The sequence below is a fragment of the Solanum stenotomum genome, chromosome 4 (assembly GCF_019186545.1).
Source record: "Solanum stenotomum isolate F172 chromosome 4, ASM1918654v1, whole genome shotgun sequence".
NCBI classification, from domain to species: domain Eukaryota; kingdom Viridiplantae; phylum Streptophyta; class Magnoliopsida; order Solanales; family Solanaceae; genus Solanum; species Solanum stenotomum.
Genome location: NC_064285.1, coordinates 58,884,760 through 58,905,786, shown reverse-complemented (window position 1 = coordinate 58,905,786; position 21,027 = coordinate 58,884,760). Strand labels below are relative to the sequence as shown.

The 21,027-nt window shown below is 34.6% G+C and overlaps 1 protein-coding gene across 1 annotated transcript; it reads left to right on the top strand.

The window, feature by feature from the left end:
- Positions 1-3,027: 3,027 nt before the first annotated feature.
- On the top strand, positions 3,028-19,587 carry LOC125863067 (high mobility group B protein 10). Its single transcript, XM_049543216.1, has 6 exons — positions 3,028-3,226; positions 5,556-5,634; positions 17,003-17,165; positions 17,262-17,339; positions 17,649-18,007; positions 19,286-19,587. The coding sequence occupies exons 1-6, from the start codon at positions 3,048-3,050 to the stop codon at positions 19,370-19,372; spliced, it is 945 nt and encodes a 314-aa protein (XP_049399173.1). The 5' UTR covers positions 3,028-3,047; the 3' UTR covers positions 19,373-19,587.
- Positions 19,588-21,027: the final 1,440 nt, after the last annotated feature.

Sequence of the window (21,027 nt, the reverse complement as noted above, 5' to 3'; positions counted from 1 at the left end):
AAAAACTATAAATTACAATAATTAACAAAATAAATCTCTCGACTCCAACAAATCTATCAATTAATGCCACATAAATTGGGACATGGCAAATAACATATATTATTAAAAAATTAGGTTCAAAATGTACTATAAAATACAATAATTAACAACTTAATATATTAAAGAGACATATAAAAAAGGGTTAATATTTGAAATTCTGCATCTGCCACATAAATTAGAACAAATAGATTAATAAATATTATTTTCAAAATTATGTTAAAAAAAGTACTACAAATCACAATAGCTAACAATTTAAAATATTTTTAAAATCATATAAAAATTTCAATAACTTCTCAAATTCCATAATATGACATAAATTTTAAAAAAAAGTGTTATAAATCATAATAAATTGTACAATATTTTAACTACTTTAAAAGTATTATAAATTGTAATAAATAATACAACAATTTAAATTACTTATTACTTAAAATTTAACGACTTAAAAATATTTTTTTAAATGTATTAAAATTTTGGTTAATTGTCAAAACTTTACATGTGCCACATAAATTGGGACATGGAGAGTCACACATATTTTTTTAAAAAAATTACATTAAAAGTATTCTATCAATTAACAACATATATTGTTTGAAATTGACGGAAAAAAAAAATATAAATTACAATAATTAACAAAATAAATCTCTCGACTCCAACAAATCTATCAATTAATGTCACATAAATTGGGACATGGCAAATAACATGTATTATTAAAAATTTAGGTTCAAAATATACAATAAAATACAATAATTAACAACTTAATATATTAAAGAGACATATAAAAAATGCTTAATATTTAAAATTCTGCGTGTGCCACATAAATTAGAACAAACAGAGTAATAAATATTTTTTTCCAAATTATGTTAAAAAAAAGTACTACAAATCACAATAGCTAAAAATTTAAAATATTTTTAAAATCAGATAAAAATTTCAATAACTTCTCAAATTCCATAATATGACATAAATTAAAATTAAAAAATATATATATTTGGGCCCCGTGCTGACACGGGGTCCTATATCTAGTAGTCTCTTTAAATGACAAGGAAAAGAGGTGTTATTAACACAAACCTCAATTGTTAAGGTATGTTCATTTAACTTTAAAAAGATTTTGTTAGTTCACTAAAAAGGAGTAAATGTCATATATTAAAAGAGCTAAAATACTAATACAATCACTGTAAATACAAATTAATAATACAATACAATCAATGTAAAATACAAATTAACCTCTTATTCTACTATTATAGATAGATATGCTTTTTTTTTTTGCTTTTTTTTTTTGTGAGTTTCTTCTTTTATTACGTTAATTAAATATGACTTACATTCATTACTTTTTAGATATTATATTTTTCTTTAATCAGTTCTTATATTAATAATAAATATTTAAGTATTTTTGAAAAGAAAAACTTACAAGAAAAGTTCTTATATCAATATAATAATGTTTAAGTAGTTTCTAAATTTTTTTTATGTATTATATAGGGCAACTAGGTGGCCTATTGGACGGATAATTTCGCTTAACAATTTGACCTATCAAATATTGATTTTAAAATTTCTTAATCTGCTAGCCAACCTATACGATATCGATTGATTCGGTAATGGATTAACAATTATCAAACGATTATATGACAGTGTTTTAGCTAACCTCTAATCTCTATGGTATCGTTTTTTTTCTTCCGATGAACACACCTTACAGAAAGGATGACAAGGATGACTTTAAGCAGTAACAAGATCAAATGGATAAGTTGATCCAGATTATCAACTGGTTGTCTCATTTTCATTGTCCAGTGGAAATATCTTTGCCAATGACTCGATAAATTGTTGCATAGTTTTCATGTACATATCTTCAGTACTTTTGTTAGTATGCTAACTTGCACTCTATTCTTTAAAACAAAATAGATCATTATAGAAAAGTAAATAGTTTTCATTGATTTACGACTTTAGCCTTTAGGAGCTAGGACTAACATATGAAAAATATATAATTACTCTCATATATTATGGCAAAATATTAAATGAGATTAATATACCTAAATTAAATATATAACTATAATAACTCTTAAAGATTTAACAATTTATCCGATAAGGAAATTGAATAATCCGCCACACCATACCAACAAGCCGTTAATTATAACAGTTTAATCTGTTCCCCAACCGTTTATTCGATAATTCAATACCAATAAACCAATTTTATGATTGACTTATCGACTACAATTCGATTTTAGCTAGTAGTCCACGTATCAAATAGATTCTATCAAATGCTATATTTGTTTTAATAAATTTATTAAATTTTAAATTTAGAACTCAATTATTATTTCTTAAAATTATTAGAGTATTATAAAATTAAAACTCTTTAACTTTTAGGGAAAATGGTCTGATATACCCCTCAACTTTGTCATTTAGAGCTGACATATTCCTCGTTATGAAAGTGGCACATATATATCCCTACTTATATACAAATGACTAACATATACCCTTTTCCTCTAACGGAAATGAAAAAAATTAATTTTCGTTGAATTTNACTAACATATGAAAAATATATAATTACTCTCATATATTATGGCAAAATATTAAATGAGATTAATATACCTAAATTAAATATATAACTATAATAACTCTTAAAGATTTAACAATTTATCCGATAAGGAAATTGAATAATCCGCCACACCATACCAACAAGCCGTTAATTATAACAGTTTAATCTGTTCTCCAATCGTTTATTCGATAATTCAATACCAATAAACCAATTTTATGATTGACTTATCGACTACAATTCGATTTTAGCTAGTAGTCCACGTATCAAATAGATTCTATCAAATGCTATATTTGTTTTAATAAATTTATTAAATTTTAAATTTAGAACTCAATTATTATTTCTTAAAATTATTAGAGTATTATAAAATTAAAACTCTTTAACTTTTATGTCCGAAAACAACCCCAACGCACTGATCGACACGTACCCTAGTTTTTATATGAATATAAAAAGACAAAAGCTACAGAAACCTCACGTCACAGCAAAAAAAATGTCTGACAATCCGCAACCGCAACCGCCGTTGCAGTCGCCGTCGCCGCCGCAAGGCTATCCAAGGGGACCTCTCTCTTACCCTAAGCCGGAAGCTGAATACCATGAAATTGTTCAAAATTCCCAACTTTTCTGGAACAAACTTCAGCAATTCTCCGCATCACTGCAAACCAATTTCCAGTTAGTCTAATTTTCTTTCTCTTTCTTATTTGCCTTTACTAATTTTACGACTTCAATTACTTAGCTTTTCGTTGTTCATTGTATTCGGATTATCTATCTTGCTTCTGATTTATAATAATAATTAATGACCTCACTGTAATATTAAAACTGGAGGAAAAAACACAATTGCACAATTATTCATTTCATGTCTATACATTTTAGGTATAGTTTAATTAATTAGGAGATAATTGCATTACTAAGTGTTTTTTTGTTTAATTTGATGGAGGCGAGTGCTTGTGCATATATATTGCACAATATCGTATAAGTTCTACGGTCTCTTCAATGAGAAGTTCAATGTTATTTTGTGAAACATTTATACTCCATTTCGATGATTATTACATATTTTTTCATAGTTTATCGTATTATATTGTATTGTGTTGTATTACATTGTACTGGAATATTTGGAACAATTTTCACCTTGCATTTTACCAGAGGCGTATCTAGAGGGGTTCCGTGGGTTAACGTGAACCCATGCTCCCCTCTGTAGATCATATATAGTAGTGTTATATCTTTTTTAAAAATACTTAAATATAGATGTGTGAACCCACATTTAAAGTTTCATATAAAAATACAATAATGATTGGGTGCACCTCTCTAACTGAGGATACAAATTTATTTTTTATATCTATATTCTTTTTTTGAGTAACACCTCTCCAAGTGATTATTGGTAACACTTTTGATGTTTCAACTAATTTTTATTTTATTTTTTTACTTTAATCTTTCTAAGTTTAAGAGTGTTACATTGAAAATTCCTAAAATAATTATATAATTAAATCAAATGTGTATATTAAAATTTAAAACTACTAATATTATGTATTTTGGACCTATAATTTTTAAAATTTAACGGTTCATATTAAGAACCTAAAGGTCAAGCTGTTCAAATTTATATTTTAGATACATTTTTTCGTAATAGTGTACCAATGGATACGCCTCTACATTTTACAGCCATCAATAGCATCATAAAGTGAAATCTCTTTTGAGGTACAAAATAGTAGGGTAAATAGAAAGTTGTTTCTTTATTGTTCTAGTTGTATAATGTGCAACAACTTCGATACAAGATAGGCCCATCTCAGGTTGGAGTGTTTGCTCGCCCTTAAGGCCTGCGAGTGAGATTTTTGCTCATTGCATCCACTTCAGAGTTCTTTGAACATGGATGGTACTAGGACCCATTTTTAGTAGGTGGGTGTATATCATTCACGAGGTAGGGGATTTTGTAGGGGAGTGCATGTATAAATAGACGCATAGATGGAATTAGTTTATGCAAGTTCATTTAACGTGTAGGTCTGCAAGGTTTCCAAAGCAGTGTTGTGAAAGGCGATTGCCTCGTCGCCAATGGCGAGAGGTGAGACGATCTTCAAAAGGCGACGCCATGATGACAAAAGGCGAGAGGCGAGAGGCGAGAGGCGAGAGGCGAGAGGCAAGAAAAGTGAGAAAGGCGTCGCCTTTTGTATTTTCTTAAAAAAGGCGACCAATTTAGGGTTTTAAAAGTTAAAAGGTAATTTTAGGGCTTACGACTAGACTCCTTGGTGACCAGCCAAACTTTTCCGACTACTACAAAGTCCAACCAATACATATTTCTTCTTTCTTCTTCAAATTTCTTCTTCCTCGGTTTCTTTTTCCTTCTTCTTCAGACTTCAGAGTCACTTCTACCTGTGTTTTGATTTTTGTTTTGTTTTTTTCTCATTCAAGTTCTAGACTTTTAGTATGTACTATCTATTTTCAGTTTTTGAATTAAAAAATTTGCTAATATGTTATTGCTATTGAGATTTTGATTATTTACATAAGCAATTAAATATTTTAACTTTTTTGGTATTAATTGGTGCCACACTTCAAAAAGGCGAGCTCCTCGCCTTGTGGCGAGGCAGACCCTTGTCGCCTTTTATCGCCTTTCGCCGTCTAAAACACTATTCCAAAGTTATAGGATGATAAATAGTTCTATATATAGTCTTTCGTAATAAGCGTGATAAGCTTAACTTTTTTTAGTACTGTAAATGGTAGTCAAACCAATGTAGATAAAGATTAACTTTTGTTATCTTGTAGGGTACAAAGTCTTCATTTTGGAGAGAAATGATCGGAGTCAAAGTTTAGTTACATCTTATTGACCATAGAAATGACTTAATTGTAATTTATCAAACTGCAGGCTCATGTTAAAGAGGTTCTTTTGATTTGTCAAATTTGCTAATTGCTTATAGAGTAAACAAAAAGTCAATGATGAAGTGTGGTGATCTTTTTTTTCAAAAACGTCAGTGTGATATTTCCTCCTTTCATCCTAACTTAACCTGGTTTACAGGATCCCTCTTGTAGCAGGAACACCACTAGATTTACACCGTCTTTTTGTGGAGGTTACATCTCGAGGTGGAATAGAAAAGGTATGTACAAACACACATTTTTCTTGTGACATATATATCATCTTTCACTTTAAAATGTATTTTAATTTTTGAGAGAGAATCTTTGGTATGAAACTACAGTAAAATGCCTAATAAAAAAAAAGAGAAAAAGAAGCTACTGTAAATGTAAGCATGTTGACACATGAAACTAATTCTTTTCCTTCTGATTAAATTGGATGTCATAGCCTCATAGATCCTAAATCATGTTAAAATATAATAATGGGTTTTGACTCCTTTAGACTTATCCCCGTCAAATGCTAGTTCGAAGGTCTGTGAAGCTTTTCCTATTCTTTCTCTGGTTTCATTTGTTAAATACATGTTCCCCTTTACATACAAAAACTTACAGTTGTGGCTGAGGAAGCTAGGATATATGATACGACACAACTATGTTTATGCTATGTTAAGAGCATTTGTATTTTGTTGCTGTATATTGACAGTCTTAGTACTTGCCTTAATAAAACTTCCCTATCTTATAAAAAGCATACATGTTGTCTTTGTGAATACGTATAGGCATGCAGATGTTTGTATATCTGAGATATATACATCCAAAAGGCTCCACTGGGCTTGGCTTAACTGCATAAGAAGTTCCCAATTAATAATCCATGAAAATTTTGATTAAATATGTCAAATTTTGAATGCACAGGTGCGACCCATACAAAATGTTAGAACCACTTTGGTGATAAGGTGGGAATTTTTAAAGGTAAAACAGTGTAAACTTGAGTGATACCTTGTAAATTGCAGTTGTTTGTTGTAGCTTTAGAGGAGTGAGGTTTAAGGGGAGAAAAGATGAGAAAATCAATACTAAGATGCAATCTTCGGTCATTATGACATGATAAATACATACATTGTACATTAAGATACACCAATTATATATCGAATATTCATCAAGTATGCACTGATTATACACTTCTGACAAAATTTGTGATTCTACAATTAGAGATTAAAAGTTCAAAAGCAACTAATAATTGCTTGAATTGTTACCAAGGTTAGAAAAATTACCACGACTCCATCGTGAGGCCACTAACAACTTCCTATTTTCTATGGAACACTATCCATTACCGCAAATCTAAACATACAAACTTCACCGGGTGAAACCACATTCAAAGCTCCTTCAAACACCTCAAATCCACAAACTCCATGCTATTTTGACCATCTCAAATAAAGCTCTAAGGTAACAACTTCATATTTGGGCAACCTTTATCAACCACTTCAAACACTAAATCATTGAAGAGATGGAGTGGAGGAGGAGATGTAGGGGGCCAACTGGGAAGAATATAGGAAAGGCATAGAAGAAGAGAAGACAAGGAGGAGAACAAAGGAGTAAGGCCGACCATATAAGAGAGAGAGAGACACTTTTGGAAACACAATAAGTGCTTTTAAGCACTTTCTTTTAGGCTGAAAAAGTATTAAAAAAAAGGTCAAAAGCCAAAAGTTGGGTGTTCCCAACTTACGGCTTTTAGCTTTTAGATTATGAGTCACTTAAAAAAATCCAATTCGACACCCCCTAAAAATGGTGAATGTTGAGACTAGAATTTTTATTTCGCGAGGTTTATAAAGATTGAAGCTTTTCTTTGATGGATTGAATACGCTGCTATATGTGGGGTAGTAATTTCTAAATTTTAACATGCACATCAAATACCTTTTGTATCAAATATCACAAGTTGCTAAACTGAAGAGAAATAAAATATATACGGCTATAAATAAAGATTCAACTTAGTCCAAAAGTTTGACACAATTAACTTGTTGGTTGAACAACATAAGTTCATTTTTCCAACAAAATAGAATAACATTCATAAATAATTGAAATAAAAAGTACAATAACACAAAATGGATAGAAAAATGCAACAAATTAAGACGCACACTATGAAAAAAGCAACTTGAAAAAACAATGATAAAACAATATAATTATTATATTCTCAATCGAGGTCCTTGGAATGTCCATCATCTTCAGCATTGGTGTCATTGCCTTCTGTTGGTCCAGTCTCTGTACCGCTTCCATCCCCTATTGCAGCCATAGTCTCAAAAAAATAACCATCATTCAATAAATCTTCCACTAGACTTGTTGATATAACATTGTTGTTGTTGGATGGAGGATTTGGAGGTTTTTCCAATTGTATCTTTCTTTCGTTAATTTTAGCCGTTTTAGCAACAAACACCTTTAACAAACCTTTCATTTGTCTTGCATCAAGTTCATTAATACTTTTTCCCTCCATTAGTTGGTTGAAGAGGAGTTCCATCTCCTTCTCCTCATTTATTTTCTCTAATTTGCTAATTTGTTCTTCTTTCTTATCCTCTTTCCTTAGAAGATAGGTTTCACGGTTGACAAACTTTTTAAGCCTTTCGTACTTTGTAAAACTTAAATACCTCGTTAAGACATCCTGAGCCAGACTTGTTGATTTCCAAGCAATGGGTTGGATATTCCCGGCCTAAAAATAATTATGGCGACTTCTACATCACACAAAATAGAAAGTTCTTCTGCTTTCTTGAACAAACTTGTTGTTCTTCTACTATTTAGGATGGAGTTTCTCACATTTTCACTATAGTTCTCCTAGTATTCCTAAGCCTTTTTTGTAGCCATATTTGATACTTTAACAAAAAAAACACTTTCTTTTGGAGTAGAATATATAAAACTTAAAGAGGTGTGTGGCTTTTATAGATGCCAAACAAGAAATGTCAATGTAGTCTAATTAAGAAATTTCGTAATTTGGGGTTCAAATTTTAAATAAATTGATTAGTGTAATCTTGTTTTAAGGAAATTGTTTTACTTTTTTCTTAAAAAGTTGAAAATTGCTAAAATTTTGACAGGTCATATTCCATGATTATTTTTGGTAATAGGAAGCGCAATAATTAACTTGTTACACAGGCTCATTTGGTAGAAAATGTTTATGGAAAATATGTTTTACAAAGATGTTAGCATATCCTTAGAAAACACTCTTATCATATTTCAATATTTTGATGGATAAATAGGTTTGTGATAAGTAGTAGTCATGCAAGGCGTAGGAAAAGGTCGAGAACTTATTGATTATAATATTTTTTAGTTAAAGGTTGACAATAATGTACCGATTGTAGTAAGTTATGAATTATAAGACGATATTTATTAAAGAAAAATGATTTTTTTTTTCACAAATAAGAGGTGTGACGACTCAAAATCCATGGTCATGATGGTAATTGCACTATCCCACCGGTAGGTAGGCCAACCCTCCACCAAAATTAATATCAAACAATCATGCGGAAATAATAAGACTAGCGAAATCAAGTCTCAAAACCCAAAGCTTTCATGGATATAATAGAAGTGTAGAAGTAAGAAATACACCCAAAATCTAGTGTCACTAGTAGTACAAGTGCATCTAAATTGAATACATTACTTCAAAATATAAGACTATTAGAAATCATAAAAAGACAGATATACAAGATAGAAGAAGCTAGGCACTTTGAACGATAGGTAGCTCACCAACACTTCAGATAAAATGAATCTGCTAGTGCTAGGATCTGCATAAAAGAGATGCAACAAGAGTAGTATAAATACACTAACATGTGTTCTTAGTTGGCATCATATGCCTATCGCGCTAGAGTTAGACAATTATATCATGAAAAGTATTTAATGAATCTCGCTAAGTCAATATAATAGTCCACTAACTGTTGCAAAATGGGAATAAGGAAGCTAACTAGAATTATATGATAAGTAAATACAAGAGCATCAGTTAAGGCGGATAAACAAAAAAAGGTACAAAGTAATGCAAAATGATAACATGGATTGCAATGACCAATGATCCTACCAGTATAAACCTGCTCAATAGTGGCATGCACTTAGCTAGGACGCATGGGGGACTTGCGAGGTCCATATACTCCTCCGGTAATGACCTCAACATCATCACAATATCACTACCCCGTATCGACCTCAGATTTTCCTCAATCTTTTGTAACCACCATACCATATCCATGATCCATGACAAATGAATGTATATGCATGATCATGATAATAAAGAAAGTTTAATTACAACAACAATTTGTGTATTTCTTTCCAACAATGCCCTTAGGCCTCTAACTTCCTCAAATAAGCAAATTCCTTTTTTCTTTTTTGCTGAAACAAAGGTTTCCATTGCTGGCACCAAGGAGATGCATGTAAGTTACAATAGAGTAGTAGCAAAAGTAACTAAGAAGCTCCATTACAGACATTATAATAAAGATAAGGAGCTAGCAAAGTTCAAAAGGGTATCCAGGGAATCTATAGGGGACAAATAAACCCAGCGCTTACTGCAAAGATTGAATGATTTCTCTGGTTTAAATACCATCCCTGATACAATCAGATGGAAACATGATAGGGATGGAAAATTTCAGTTGGAAGATTGTACAGAAGAAATTTATCCTCAGAACCTGGGAATATCCCTGGACCTTGGAAACAAATATGGAAATCTAATATTCCTACCAAGATCAAGTGTTTCACATGGACGGTATCTAGAAGAGCGTGTCTGACTCAGGAGAAACTGAAAAAAGAGAGGTTTTGAAATTGTCTCAAGATGCTTCTTTTGCAAGGAAAAGGAGGAAACAAATAGTCATTTGTTTCTTCATTGTAGAGTGACTTCTCAGGTGTGGCATATGTTTCTTAATATCCTCCAAAAACCATGGGTGATGCCTGAGCATATGGCAGATCTTCTAACCTGCTGGATGACAAGAGGTGGGAGTAAAAAACAGAAAAAATGGTGGAGCATAGTCCCTTCTTGCATATGGTGGTCAATCTGGAAGGAAAGAAATAATAGCTGTTTTGAGAATATTACTAATCCAATGCAGAAAGTAAAAGAAAATTGCATTAATACTTTATATCTTTGGTGTAAAGAAGNTAACTAAGAAGCTCCATTACAGACATTATAATAAAGATAAGGAGCTAGCAAAGTTCAAAAGGGTATCCAGGGAATCTATAGGGGACAAATAAACCCAGCGCTTACTGCAAAGATTGAATGATTTCTCTGGTTTAAATACCAGCCCTGATACAATCAGATGGAAACATGATAGGGATGGAAAATTTTCAGTTGGAAGATTGTACAGAAGAAATTTATCCTCAGAACCTGGGAATATCCCTGGACCTTGGAAACAAATATGGAAATCTAATATTCCTACCAAGATCAAGTGTTTCACATGGACGGTATCTAGAAGAGCGTGTCTGACTCAGGAGAAACTGAAAAAAGAGAGGTTTTGAAATTGTCTCAAGATGCTTCTTTTGCAAGGAAAAGGAGGAAACAAATAGTCATTTGTTTCTTCATTGTAGAGTGACTTCTCAGGTGTGGCATATGTTTCTTAATATCCTCCAAAAACCATGGTTGATGCCTGAGCATATGGCAGATCTTCTAACCTGCTGGATGATGAGAGGTGGGAGTAAAAAACAGAAAAAATGGTGGAGCATAGTCCCTTCTTGCATATGGTGGTCAATCTGGAAGGAAAGAAATAATAGATGTTTTGAGAATATTACTAATCCAATGCAGAAAGTAAACGAAAATTGCAATAATACTTTATATCTTTGGTGTAAAGAAGAGGGTATAGATGAGGTAGAACAGTTAGTAGACTTCTTAGGCTCTCTGTAATTATGATTACTTGCACTGTAATTTTTTTGATGGTTGACAACATACCCACATTGCTGAGGAATACAGCTTTATCTTTCTAAAAAAAAATAAAAATAAACCCAGCTATATAGATACATAAGGCATTTAGCTCTTAGAGATTGGTAGGTAGTTGATATCCCATCAAAGTATCTTTTATTTCTCTCATTCCATATACTCCGACAAATAGCTGCTGGTATCATCTTCCATATTATCTTGATGGGGCTATCAACTTTCCATTTGTCCTAGCTTTCAAATGCATCTTTGATGTTTTGTGGCATGACCCATCTGAGCCGAAAAAGTGTTATAAACATCCATAGATTCGATGCCATAGGGCATTGTAGAAAAAGGTGGCTATGTGTTTCTGTTTCCCTCAGGCACATATAGCCTCCGTTGAGTGTTGACCATGTGAAACTTCCTCTTTACTAGGTTGTCTTGTGTCAAACATGCTTCATACATGGCAGTCCAACTGCGCAACTTATATTGAGGGGAATTTGCTCTTCCAAATAAGATTCCATGACCAACTCTCTGTGATTGTGCTCAGTGGACCTAGAAGTTTGTAGGCTACCTTCACTGAGAATTCCTTTTTATTTGTAACTCCCCATTTGAATTGGTTTGGGCGTAGGGGGTTGATGTTTGCTAACGAAGTGCTGCTAGCAGATTTATCATTTCCTCTAACTCCCAGTCTGGTAGGTTCCTCCTGAGGATTAGGTTCCAAACATTTCCTTCCCTGTTCTGTTAGACTGTTGAGTCAGGAAAAATGTTGGGAAGTCGAACATTACAGGAGAATTCCCAAGCCATTTGTCTTCCCAAAAATTGATTCTCTGGCCATTTCCTGCTACAAGATTGTGGAACTGTGAGAACTCTTCCCATAGATTGCACATATACTTCCATAATCCAACCCCATATGGTTCATTTGACAGCTTTGATCACCAGTGATTCAGTGCTCCATGCTTGGCAATTATGATTTCCCTCCATAAGCTTTTCTCCTCCTGTGTATATTTCCATAGCCACTTCATCAGGAGACACTTGTTATGTAAGGCTAAATCTTTTATGCACAAACCCCCTATCCTCTTAGGCAATATGACTTCGTCCCACTCAACTAGGTGAAAATTGTGCACATTTAGGGATGGCAATGGGGCGGTGTAGGGTGGGGCGGTGCGGGTTGAGCTTAACCCGAAATTTTTTTAATTCGCCCCGCATAGTAACTCTTTTCACTTTCAACCCGCCCCACCCCGCCCCGCATAATTTTTTTAATATTTTCTTTTTCTAGTTATGTTTAATACTAAAAAAAAAATTCATAAAAATAAATTCATTTTTTCATTAAGTTGTATTAATTTAATAATAGGATAGTGACTTAAAATTTTATTTTTAGGTCAATTAGGAAACACGTAAGAAATTGTATTATTTTTTATTGAACCATTTTCATTTATTGTCTTGAATATTTTAGTAGCTTTAATGAATTAACTTAATAAATAATGCTCTATCACTCTTATAACAGGTAAAAAGTTAAAATTAAGTTTGAACCCACATAAAATCACATATACCCGCAACCCGCCCTGCCCCACATTAATTAAAAAAAAACCACTTCAACCCGCCCCGCCCCATTGCCATCCCTATGCACATTGTTGTTTCCTTCAAAAGGAAATCCTTCTTATTCTTATGTTGTCAAGTTTTTTCAAGACCTTTCCAGGAAAGGGGTGGAGAGACATATTATAAGTTGGAATGCTATCTAGCACACTACTGATTAAAGTAAGTCTGCCTCCCATAGATAAATACTGCATTTGCCAAGAAGCCAGTCTCTTTTCAAATTTCTCTATAACTCTACTCCGGACACCTTCTATTTTGAACTTAGCTCCAAGAGGAAGTCCTTAATAGGTCGTTGGAAATGCTCCAATGCTACACCCCATGATGGCAGCTAGTTCCTCTATATTAAGCAATTCATTAACGGGGTAGATTACACTTTTCAGCATGTTAATGTTGAGACCTGAAATAGCTTCAAAAATCAAGAGTTAGGTTTAAATATAGGATCTGACTCCTTTCAGTCCCACAGAAAATTAGTGTATCATCTGTGTATAACAAATGGTCTATACCTCCCTACATCAAAACCATTTATCCACTGCATTTGCTTGGCTTTGTCCAACATTTTGCTCAGTCCCTTCATTGCTATTATGAACAGAAAAGGAGAGAGAGGTTCACCCTGCCTTAATCCTCTCTGAGGGGAGAAGAATCCTACTGGGCTTCTGTTGATGAGGATTGAGTACTTAAACTGTAGATATGTTGAATGTTATCCACTTGATCCACCTTTCCCAAAATCCCCTTTGCTTGAGGATAGAAATGAGGTAGGAGCAATTCAATGGGTCAAATGCATTCTCAATGTCTGACTTGCATAACAAACCACCATTCACCTGTTTTTGCTGCCAGCCTAGGACAACATCGTTAGCTATGAGGGAAGCATCTGTAATTTGCCTCGTTTGAATAAATGCATTCTGATGATTTGAGACCAACTTCCCAGTTACTTTCTTTAATCTTCCTGCTAGGATCTTTGCAACAATCTTGTAAGTGCTGCCAATTAAACTAATGGGCCTGTATTCTCTCAGCTCTATTGCTCCTTTCTTCTTGGGGATGAGTGCTATGAATAAAGCATTGCAAGATTTACCAACTAACAATGTTGGTGATAATGTTGCAAGGTTGCTAACAAGTCTGGCTTGATAAAGTCCCATGATTTCTGAAAAATGCCATAGTAAACCCATAAGGCCCAGAGGCCTTGTTAGGTGCACTGACATTTATGGCCGCTAATAATTCTTCCTCTTCAAACATAGCCTCCACGAAGTTGCTTTCCTCTTCAGTTAAGGAGGCTATGTCTTCAAAAATTGTAGGTGGCCTCCATGATACAGGTTCAGTGTATAAGTTCTCAAAGAACTCTAGAGTTTTCCCCTTCACCATCTCCTTGTCTTCAATGATCTCACCCCCCACCAATAGCCTGTCAATACAGTTATATCTCCTATTTGAATCGGCAGTCTTTTGAAAATATTTGGTGTTTCTGCCCCCCTCCTTTAGCCACAAGCACCTCGACTTTTTCCTCCAAGATACCTCTTCAATTTTAGCTACTTGTTGAATTTCGACTCTCAAAGCAGTCATGGTCTCTGCCTCATTGGGACTATGTTGCCTTCCTTCGATGGTATGTTCCAATGATAACCGATCATTCAAGGCCTTCCTCCAGTTTCCCAAATTCCTTTTTGTTCCAGATTGTGATATCTTTTTTCAGTCTTTTCAATTTTTGACTGAAGATGAAGTCTGGCCTACCGTTAAAGTTGTAACTTTCCTACCATACTTTAAGTTTATCAGTGAAGTCTTCTACCTCCAGCCGTATATACTCAAACTTAAAGTATGATGGAGATGGATCCAAATCGCCATTTTCCAGTAATATAGGTCTGTGGTCTGAGATTACCTTTGGCAAAGCAATTTGTCTCACAACTCTAAAGGAATCACTCCAATCTGGTGAAATAAGAAATCTGTCTATTCCTGAAGCTTGAGGGAGTTAACACCTCTGGACCAAGTGAATTGTGTTCCTTGTAATAGCAAATCAATTAATTCAAGATCTTTGATTATGTTTGAAAAAAATTCCATTCCTGTGGATTTTCTGGTACTGTGCATTCTTTCACATTTAAATCTACAAACATTGAAGTCCCCCCACCCCACCATTTATCTTCCTAGAGCTCCCTGACTCCTGCTAATTCATCCCACATCTCCTCCCTTTCCGGATTTGTGCGAGGACCATAAATACTAGTAAAGCACCATCTAAAGTTCTCATTAGAACTTTCCAACATACAAGAAATAGAATGACAACGTATCCACCTTAACCCATTTCCTTTTGTCCCAGATCAAAAGAATACCTACCCTAGTGCCTGATGCTTTAAGCTCCACCCAATCTACCCCATCTATTGCCCCACAACTGTTGGATTAATAAGCCTGGACATTCTTCAAATTTTTCTCCTGGCAATAACTCGAGTATCAATCGTTACTTCCACATCTACCTCATGGGTAACGTCACTGAACTTGCACTCTAAGTACTTTGCCTTCATCCTGCTCAACCTGAACCCTTAGACTCCAGGGTCTGTCTTCAAACCTCTAGCTTATCGTCATCCCGCCGTGAGTCTCGTCAATCAATACTATATCACCTGCAAATAGTACACACCAAGGAACCTCCCCTTGGATATGTCATGTCAGTACATCCATCACCAAGGCAAAATAAAAATAAACTGCGCATTGCTCCTTCTTGCTACCCTGTCATGATTGGAAAGTGCTCCGAGTCTCCTCACTTGTGTCTTGGTTCCATCGTACATGTCCTTAATCTTCCTAACACTTTACTTGGTCTAGGTCTCGGGCACTCCGCTCTCTTGCCTTAGCAAGTTGTGTACCTTCTCCCTGCCTTTGTCCTATAGTTCTTCATGCAAGTGTTCAAACACTATTGTTTTGGCCATTGTAATCGCTAATTTGGCTTCCTTCTTCACCTTCTTATATCTCTCCCCATTTTCCCCCGTTTCCTCCTCGTCAATGCTCTCCACAAGAAATTTATTTGTTTACGGAAATACCCTCCACAAATATGATGGATAGGATGTGGAAAAAGATTTGAGGGACAATTATGTCTTTAATCATGCTAATGCATGCATTGAAACACCTTGTATTGCTAATACCACGGTTTCCCATGTATTACTTATACATAGCATAATATACTAAATAGAGTGTATAACTAATATAGATTGAAAAAGTGTACCAAACAATGTTTTAGTAGTACACTAAGGTAATGCATGCATTATTTTTTCTAATGCATCCTACCAAATGACCCCTATGGTTTATAGGCAAGAACACAAGAAACACTATAAGCTATGAACAGGCAGGTAGCAAAACTGAAAAATAGAGGCAGGGAAGTAGGGCAAGTCATATCAACAATGACAGGAAATAATCTGAAAACAAATTTAGTCTAATAAACACAATTATGCGCAGTAAAACATTAGTGCAAATCGCAAAAGTCCCCAGAAAAAAAGCAAAGAAAGGACGAAAGACATGAGGAAACGGGAATATGAGCTGATTGATTTTCCGTCAGACTGGTGGAACCCTGCCAGATTTGCTCCTCCTTGTTGTTGCCGCATATACTGATGCCACAACCCTAAAGACGCTGCCGGAATGAAGAATGAAAGAAGGGAAGCCTAACCACGCTGGTAGAAGTCGCCGTCAAGATAAACCTGCAGTAGGCATTGTCGCTGAAGAAATAGATGGGACAGAGCATATTTGTTGGTGGCAGCCGGTGAAGAGAGAAATAAAATGAAATAGCGAGTCATTCATATTTTCCATCTCAAAGGTGAGAGAAAGAGAGAGTCTCAGAGGAGAGAGAGCATCTAGATCTGGTGGTCGCAGGAGAAATGATGGATCTGCAGGTGTTGTGTGCGAGTGTTACCTAAATGAGTTCTTTTTTTGTTCTATCTGTCAACTGCCTGAACAAGAATTAAGAATGCATCAGCTGATGTGACCTACTTGTTTTGGTTTGTATTACCTTTGATTTATTCTTGTTCAAGCACTCATGAACTGCGTCAGATGATTTTTGCAGACCTAATCAGTGAATTTATTTCTGGTTTGACATTCTCAAATTTACTTTTTCTTTTTCTTATCAGGACCAAAATAATTTTGTTTCACCCTTAATATGGTTGCTGTAATGTGATTTGTATTCACTCAGGTTCTGTATTGTGAACTTGGTGCAGGTTATTAGAGAGAGAAAATGGGGGGAGGTGAAAGGAATATTCAGATTTCCATCTTCTGTGACCAGTGCTTCATTTGTCTTGCGGAAATACTATCTATCCAAGCTTTATCATTTTGAGCAGGTTTATTACTTTCGGAAAGAAGAGCCTTCTGTTTCTGTGGCTGGTAGGTGGAAACTTTGCAATCAATTACCTATATCTGTTTTAATGTTTTTGTTGTAAAATAAAAACTGAAAAAGTTGTTGCTGTATGTGTTCTGCAGATCCTACAAGTAGTTATGTCAGTGGCTCTGCAGCTGAACATGCTAATGATGATAGCGTTGCTATGGATCAAAGTTCAGGTGTGCTTCCAATCTTTTAAAACCTTAATTTTCTTTCATGAGATCCTGACTCCTGTTTATGTTGTTTTTGTCCCATTACTTTGATATGAGATGGAGTGCATCACCTTTTATTTGTTTGAAAATTCAAAATAGCTCCAACAAAGAAGTATTGAAACTTGATGTTGCTTGTAGGGGGATTGCTTTTCTCTCCTGCAACTTTGCTTTTTATTTTTTATTTATTTTTTCTGTAGCTCCTATGTGTTTGTAATATTCTGTTTAACAGTGGCTAGACATGTTTATCATGTGTCCAAATTATCATGCAACTTGCAGTGAGCTATAATCTGGAGGATGGGAATTCACTGGTAGGAACAATTGATGCAAAGTTTGATTATGGTTATGTAATCTCTGTGAACCTGGGCTCGGAGAATTTAAATGGTGTACTGTATCATACACCTGCATTACCAAATCAATTCCAAAAGGTGAATACTTTGGCTAGGCCTTCCCAAAGGATTAGGAAAAGACAGTTGGCTTTGAAGGACCCCTCTCGACCCAAGCCAAATCGAAGTGGTTATAATTTTTTCTTTGCTGAGCATTATGCAACGTTGAAGCCTTCATATCAGGGGCAAGAGAGAGCTATCAGCAAAAGGATTGGAATTCTTTGGAGTCGACTCACAGAGGCTGAGAAACAGGTTGGATATAATGTCTTGACAGATTAAAAATTCACTTTTTATGTTAATTCTTAATATTTGTGCACAAACTACATCTGCTAGCTGGAATGGTTTGGTACTTGATGATAGTGAAATAAGGATTTTTTTTTTTTGAAGAGGAGATTGTTTACATGTTCCTACTGTCATCATACAGTAACTTTATAAATAACTTAGGGGTCGTTTGGTGTGAGGGATTAAATATAATAGTGATGGGATAAATTTTTTTTATCTTGTTTGGTTGTCATGTTTGGGATAACTTATCCCACCATTTATATCATAGTGATGGAATAAGTTATCTCATATACATGGTGGATAAGTTATCCCAGGATAGCTAACTCCAGGATAACTTGTTCCCAACCAAACGACCCCTTAGTTCTTTATTTGTTTGTTCTCTCGTGTGACTTCTAAGCAGAATCATAGTTTGATTGTATTTTGACAGCATAGTTGCAAAGTTATGGTGCGTTTAACCACCTTTGTCACTGAGTCATTCCGGTGCATTTTATGGTTCCAAATGTCAAAAGTTGCCTCTTTTAGTAAAAAGACATTTAAGGGAGAGGGTGGTAGGATGGGGTGGGGGGCTTAATTAGTCGTGCCTGTGTTGTTCAATGTGGTTGCCACATATACTGGATTGATATTGTGAAAAATGGTATTTTCTCTATTTCAATCTACGTGTCTTCATGTCCTTCAGCCTTCTAGTTTGTTCAGAAAAAAAATATCACTTTCTTTATTTAGTAACTCTTTCATTCTAACATCTTACATTCCATGTTTAAGACCAGAAGTTTCAAAAGATCTAATTCAAGACCAAAAGATTCAAAAGTCTCCCTTAGTTTCTTAAACTCCGTGCTCAAACAAACTAAGACACATAATATGAAACAAAGGGAGTAGTAAAATTTTGGATCTCTGTTTGCATATGGATGTTTCAAGGCAATGTAGCTACCGCCTACCGGTAGTTCAGTCTGTCAACTACCAATATATGCATCCTAGTAGAAGAACATAAGAAGGTTGTCTATGAAACTGTTGGATATTTCACTCCAAGCTTAGTCTAGTGTTGTTAAAGGCTGAAGTAAGCCAGGATAAAGGCACAGTTCCAGACTTTATTCTAATAATAAAGTTGTCATTCCTGGATGTCCTCAGTAAGACTGAGACGATTTTTTGGAGTTACTAAAATGTCCATGGTAAATATATTTTGATGCTGTGGAGGAAAATCGAGATCAATTCTCAGCTCATACTCATATTCGCTCTGGGTTGCCTTTAATGCAGGTGTATCAGGAAAAAGGTGTGAGAGATAAGGAGAGATACAGGGCTGAGATGCTGGAATACCAGACATCCAATGTACAACCATCGTAAGCTGATATTGTGGGACATCTTTGTTTCCGCATCTTTCGTTTTTGTTTGGGAAATCAACAATGTTTTCATAGTCAGGATTTAACTTTGATGAATTTGTGAAACTGTTGGGCTCTTCCTTACTTTTATTTTCTGGGAGTTCGAAAGATGCTTTGGAACGAGATTGGTATCAAAGAAGTTCCATCTCAGTTTCCTTTATGTCAATATAATGTGTTTAAGTTAGATATTCTGTTCATTTAGGTAATACATTTCTATATTTTTGGATTATTTTTCATGGTAGTTTTGAGTTACACGTTCTATCAAAAGGTAGGGGTAAGGTCGGTGTATAACTCCACTCTCTCCAGATCTCACTGGAACATATTGGTTATGCTGTTTGTTGTACTTCTGAGTTGCACACTTGTAGGCCATCGCTAGAGTTGCTCTCAACCTTTTTGAAATACAATAGATAGTCACTGTTCCTTCTGTTTTGATTAATGTAAAGGGCCTCGGAGTACGATGGTATGGTCAAAACACTTAAATCGTAAACTCACTCTTTTAATTAGGGTCATTTATATCTTGGTGATCTTTTGAATTTTGAATTTCAAATTTGACTTGGGGGATGTGTTGAAGTTGTGTAAATGACTTAGAACACAAAAGAGCTATATGTGGAGCAATGATAAAGAACAAAATACATATTTTGAACCTGAACGGTGTTTTATTTTTAAAAAAGAAATAGATCATGTGAGCATCAGAGTATATATGTGCTCGAATATGCCTCTTGGGGACGCGACAAATGGAGCTATTGCCGTCTCAATAGAGTGAGGGGGAATGCGGACAAGAGAAACGTTGTGGTTGTTTCAGCTGAAAATGAAAGCAAGCCATGTTTCTTGACCATTCTATTTGATATGGATCTCTCTAACTTTTTCTTATGAGCTCTTTTTTTGCTCAATTTAGTGGCCAATGCAGCAAGCAGTAACAGGAGAATGAAGGAAAATTCGCTGGTAGTACGACTACTATAATCGTAGTTAGCAAAAGGTCTGTAACATTTCTAAAGTCCAATCCCAGTAGATAGAGAGAAATCAACGATGTCCCTCGAAAGAAATCAAGAACATATGTAAATTCTGCATCTTCTCGAATCTCGATGCCATTAATGAAATCACTACATAAAAAAAAAAGAGAGAAAGAAATCAAGAACACATATAGGTTGATGGTGATATGAATACAACAACTTTGAAGCAAGAGTGTTGAGCTATCTATTGTGGGGACATGTTTAACCATGCTTGCTATTACTTGATATAATTGAGGTTTAGTTTTAAGCTTTACTCTTTGTGCCACATGGAGTAGTTTCATAATGAAAATGTTGAATTAACTCTTAATTGTGAGATCGTATTGTATAAGAAACAAGTTTTTTATGTATAATTTTTTGTATAACTTATATGACGTTTGGTAGCTAGATGAGAAATATAATACCTCGTAGCCTCCCCCTCATAGGTGTGGCGCGCTCACACCCATGAAAAAGACTCTACTTAGTGCAGCTTTCAGACACCCTAGGACTCGTGAACCTGATGCTCTGATACCAAGTTTTTCACGCCTCGAGGCAACCCCTAGACACAACATGGTGCTTAGCATCACAACTGACCCCAAGCTAACACATGGCATGACATATCAATACAAATTCA

Coding starts and splice junctions, on each gene's coding strand:
- LOC125863067 (XM_049543216.1), top strand. CDS start 3,048: ATGTCTGACAATCCGCAACCGCAACCGCCGTTGCAGTCGCCGTCGCCG. Junction 5,635..17,002: donor CTCGAGGTGGAATAGAAAAG/GTATGTACAAAC, acceptor AACTTGGTGCAG/GTTATTAGAGAGAGAAAATG. Junction 17,166..17,261: donor GCCTTCTGTTTCTGTGGCTG/GTAGGTGGAAAC, acceptor TGTGTTCTGCAG/ATCCTACAAGTAGTTATGTC.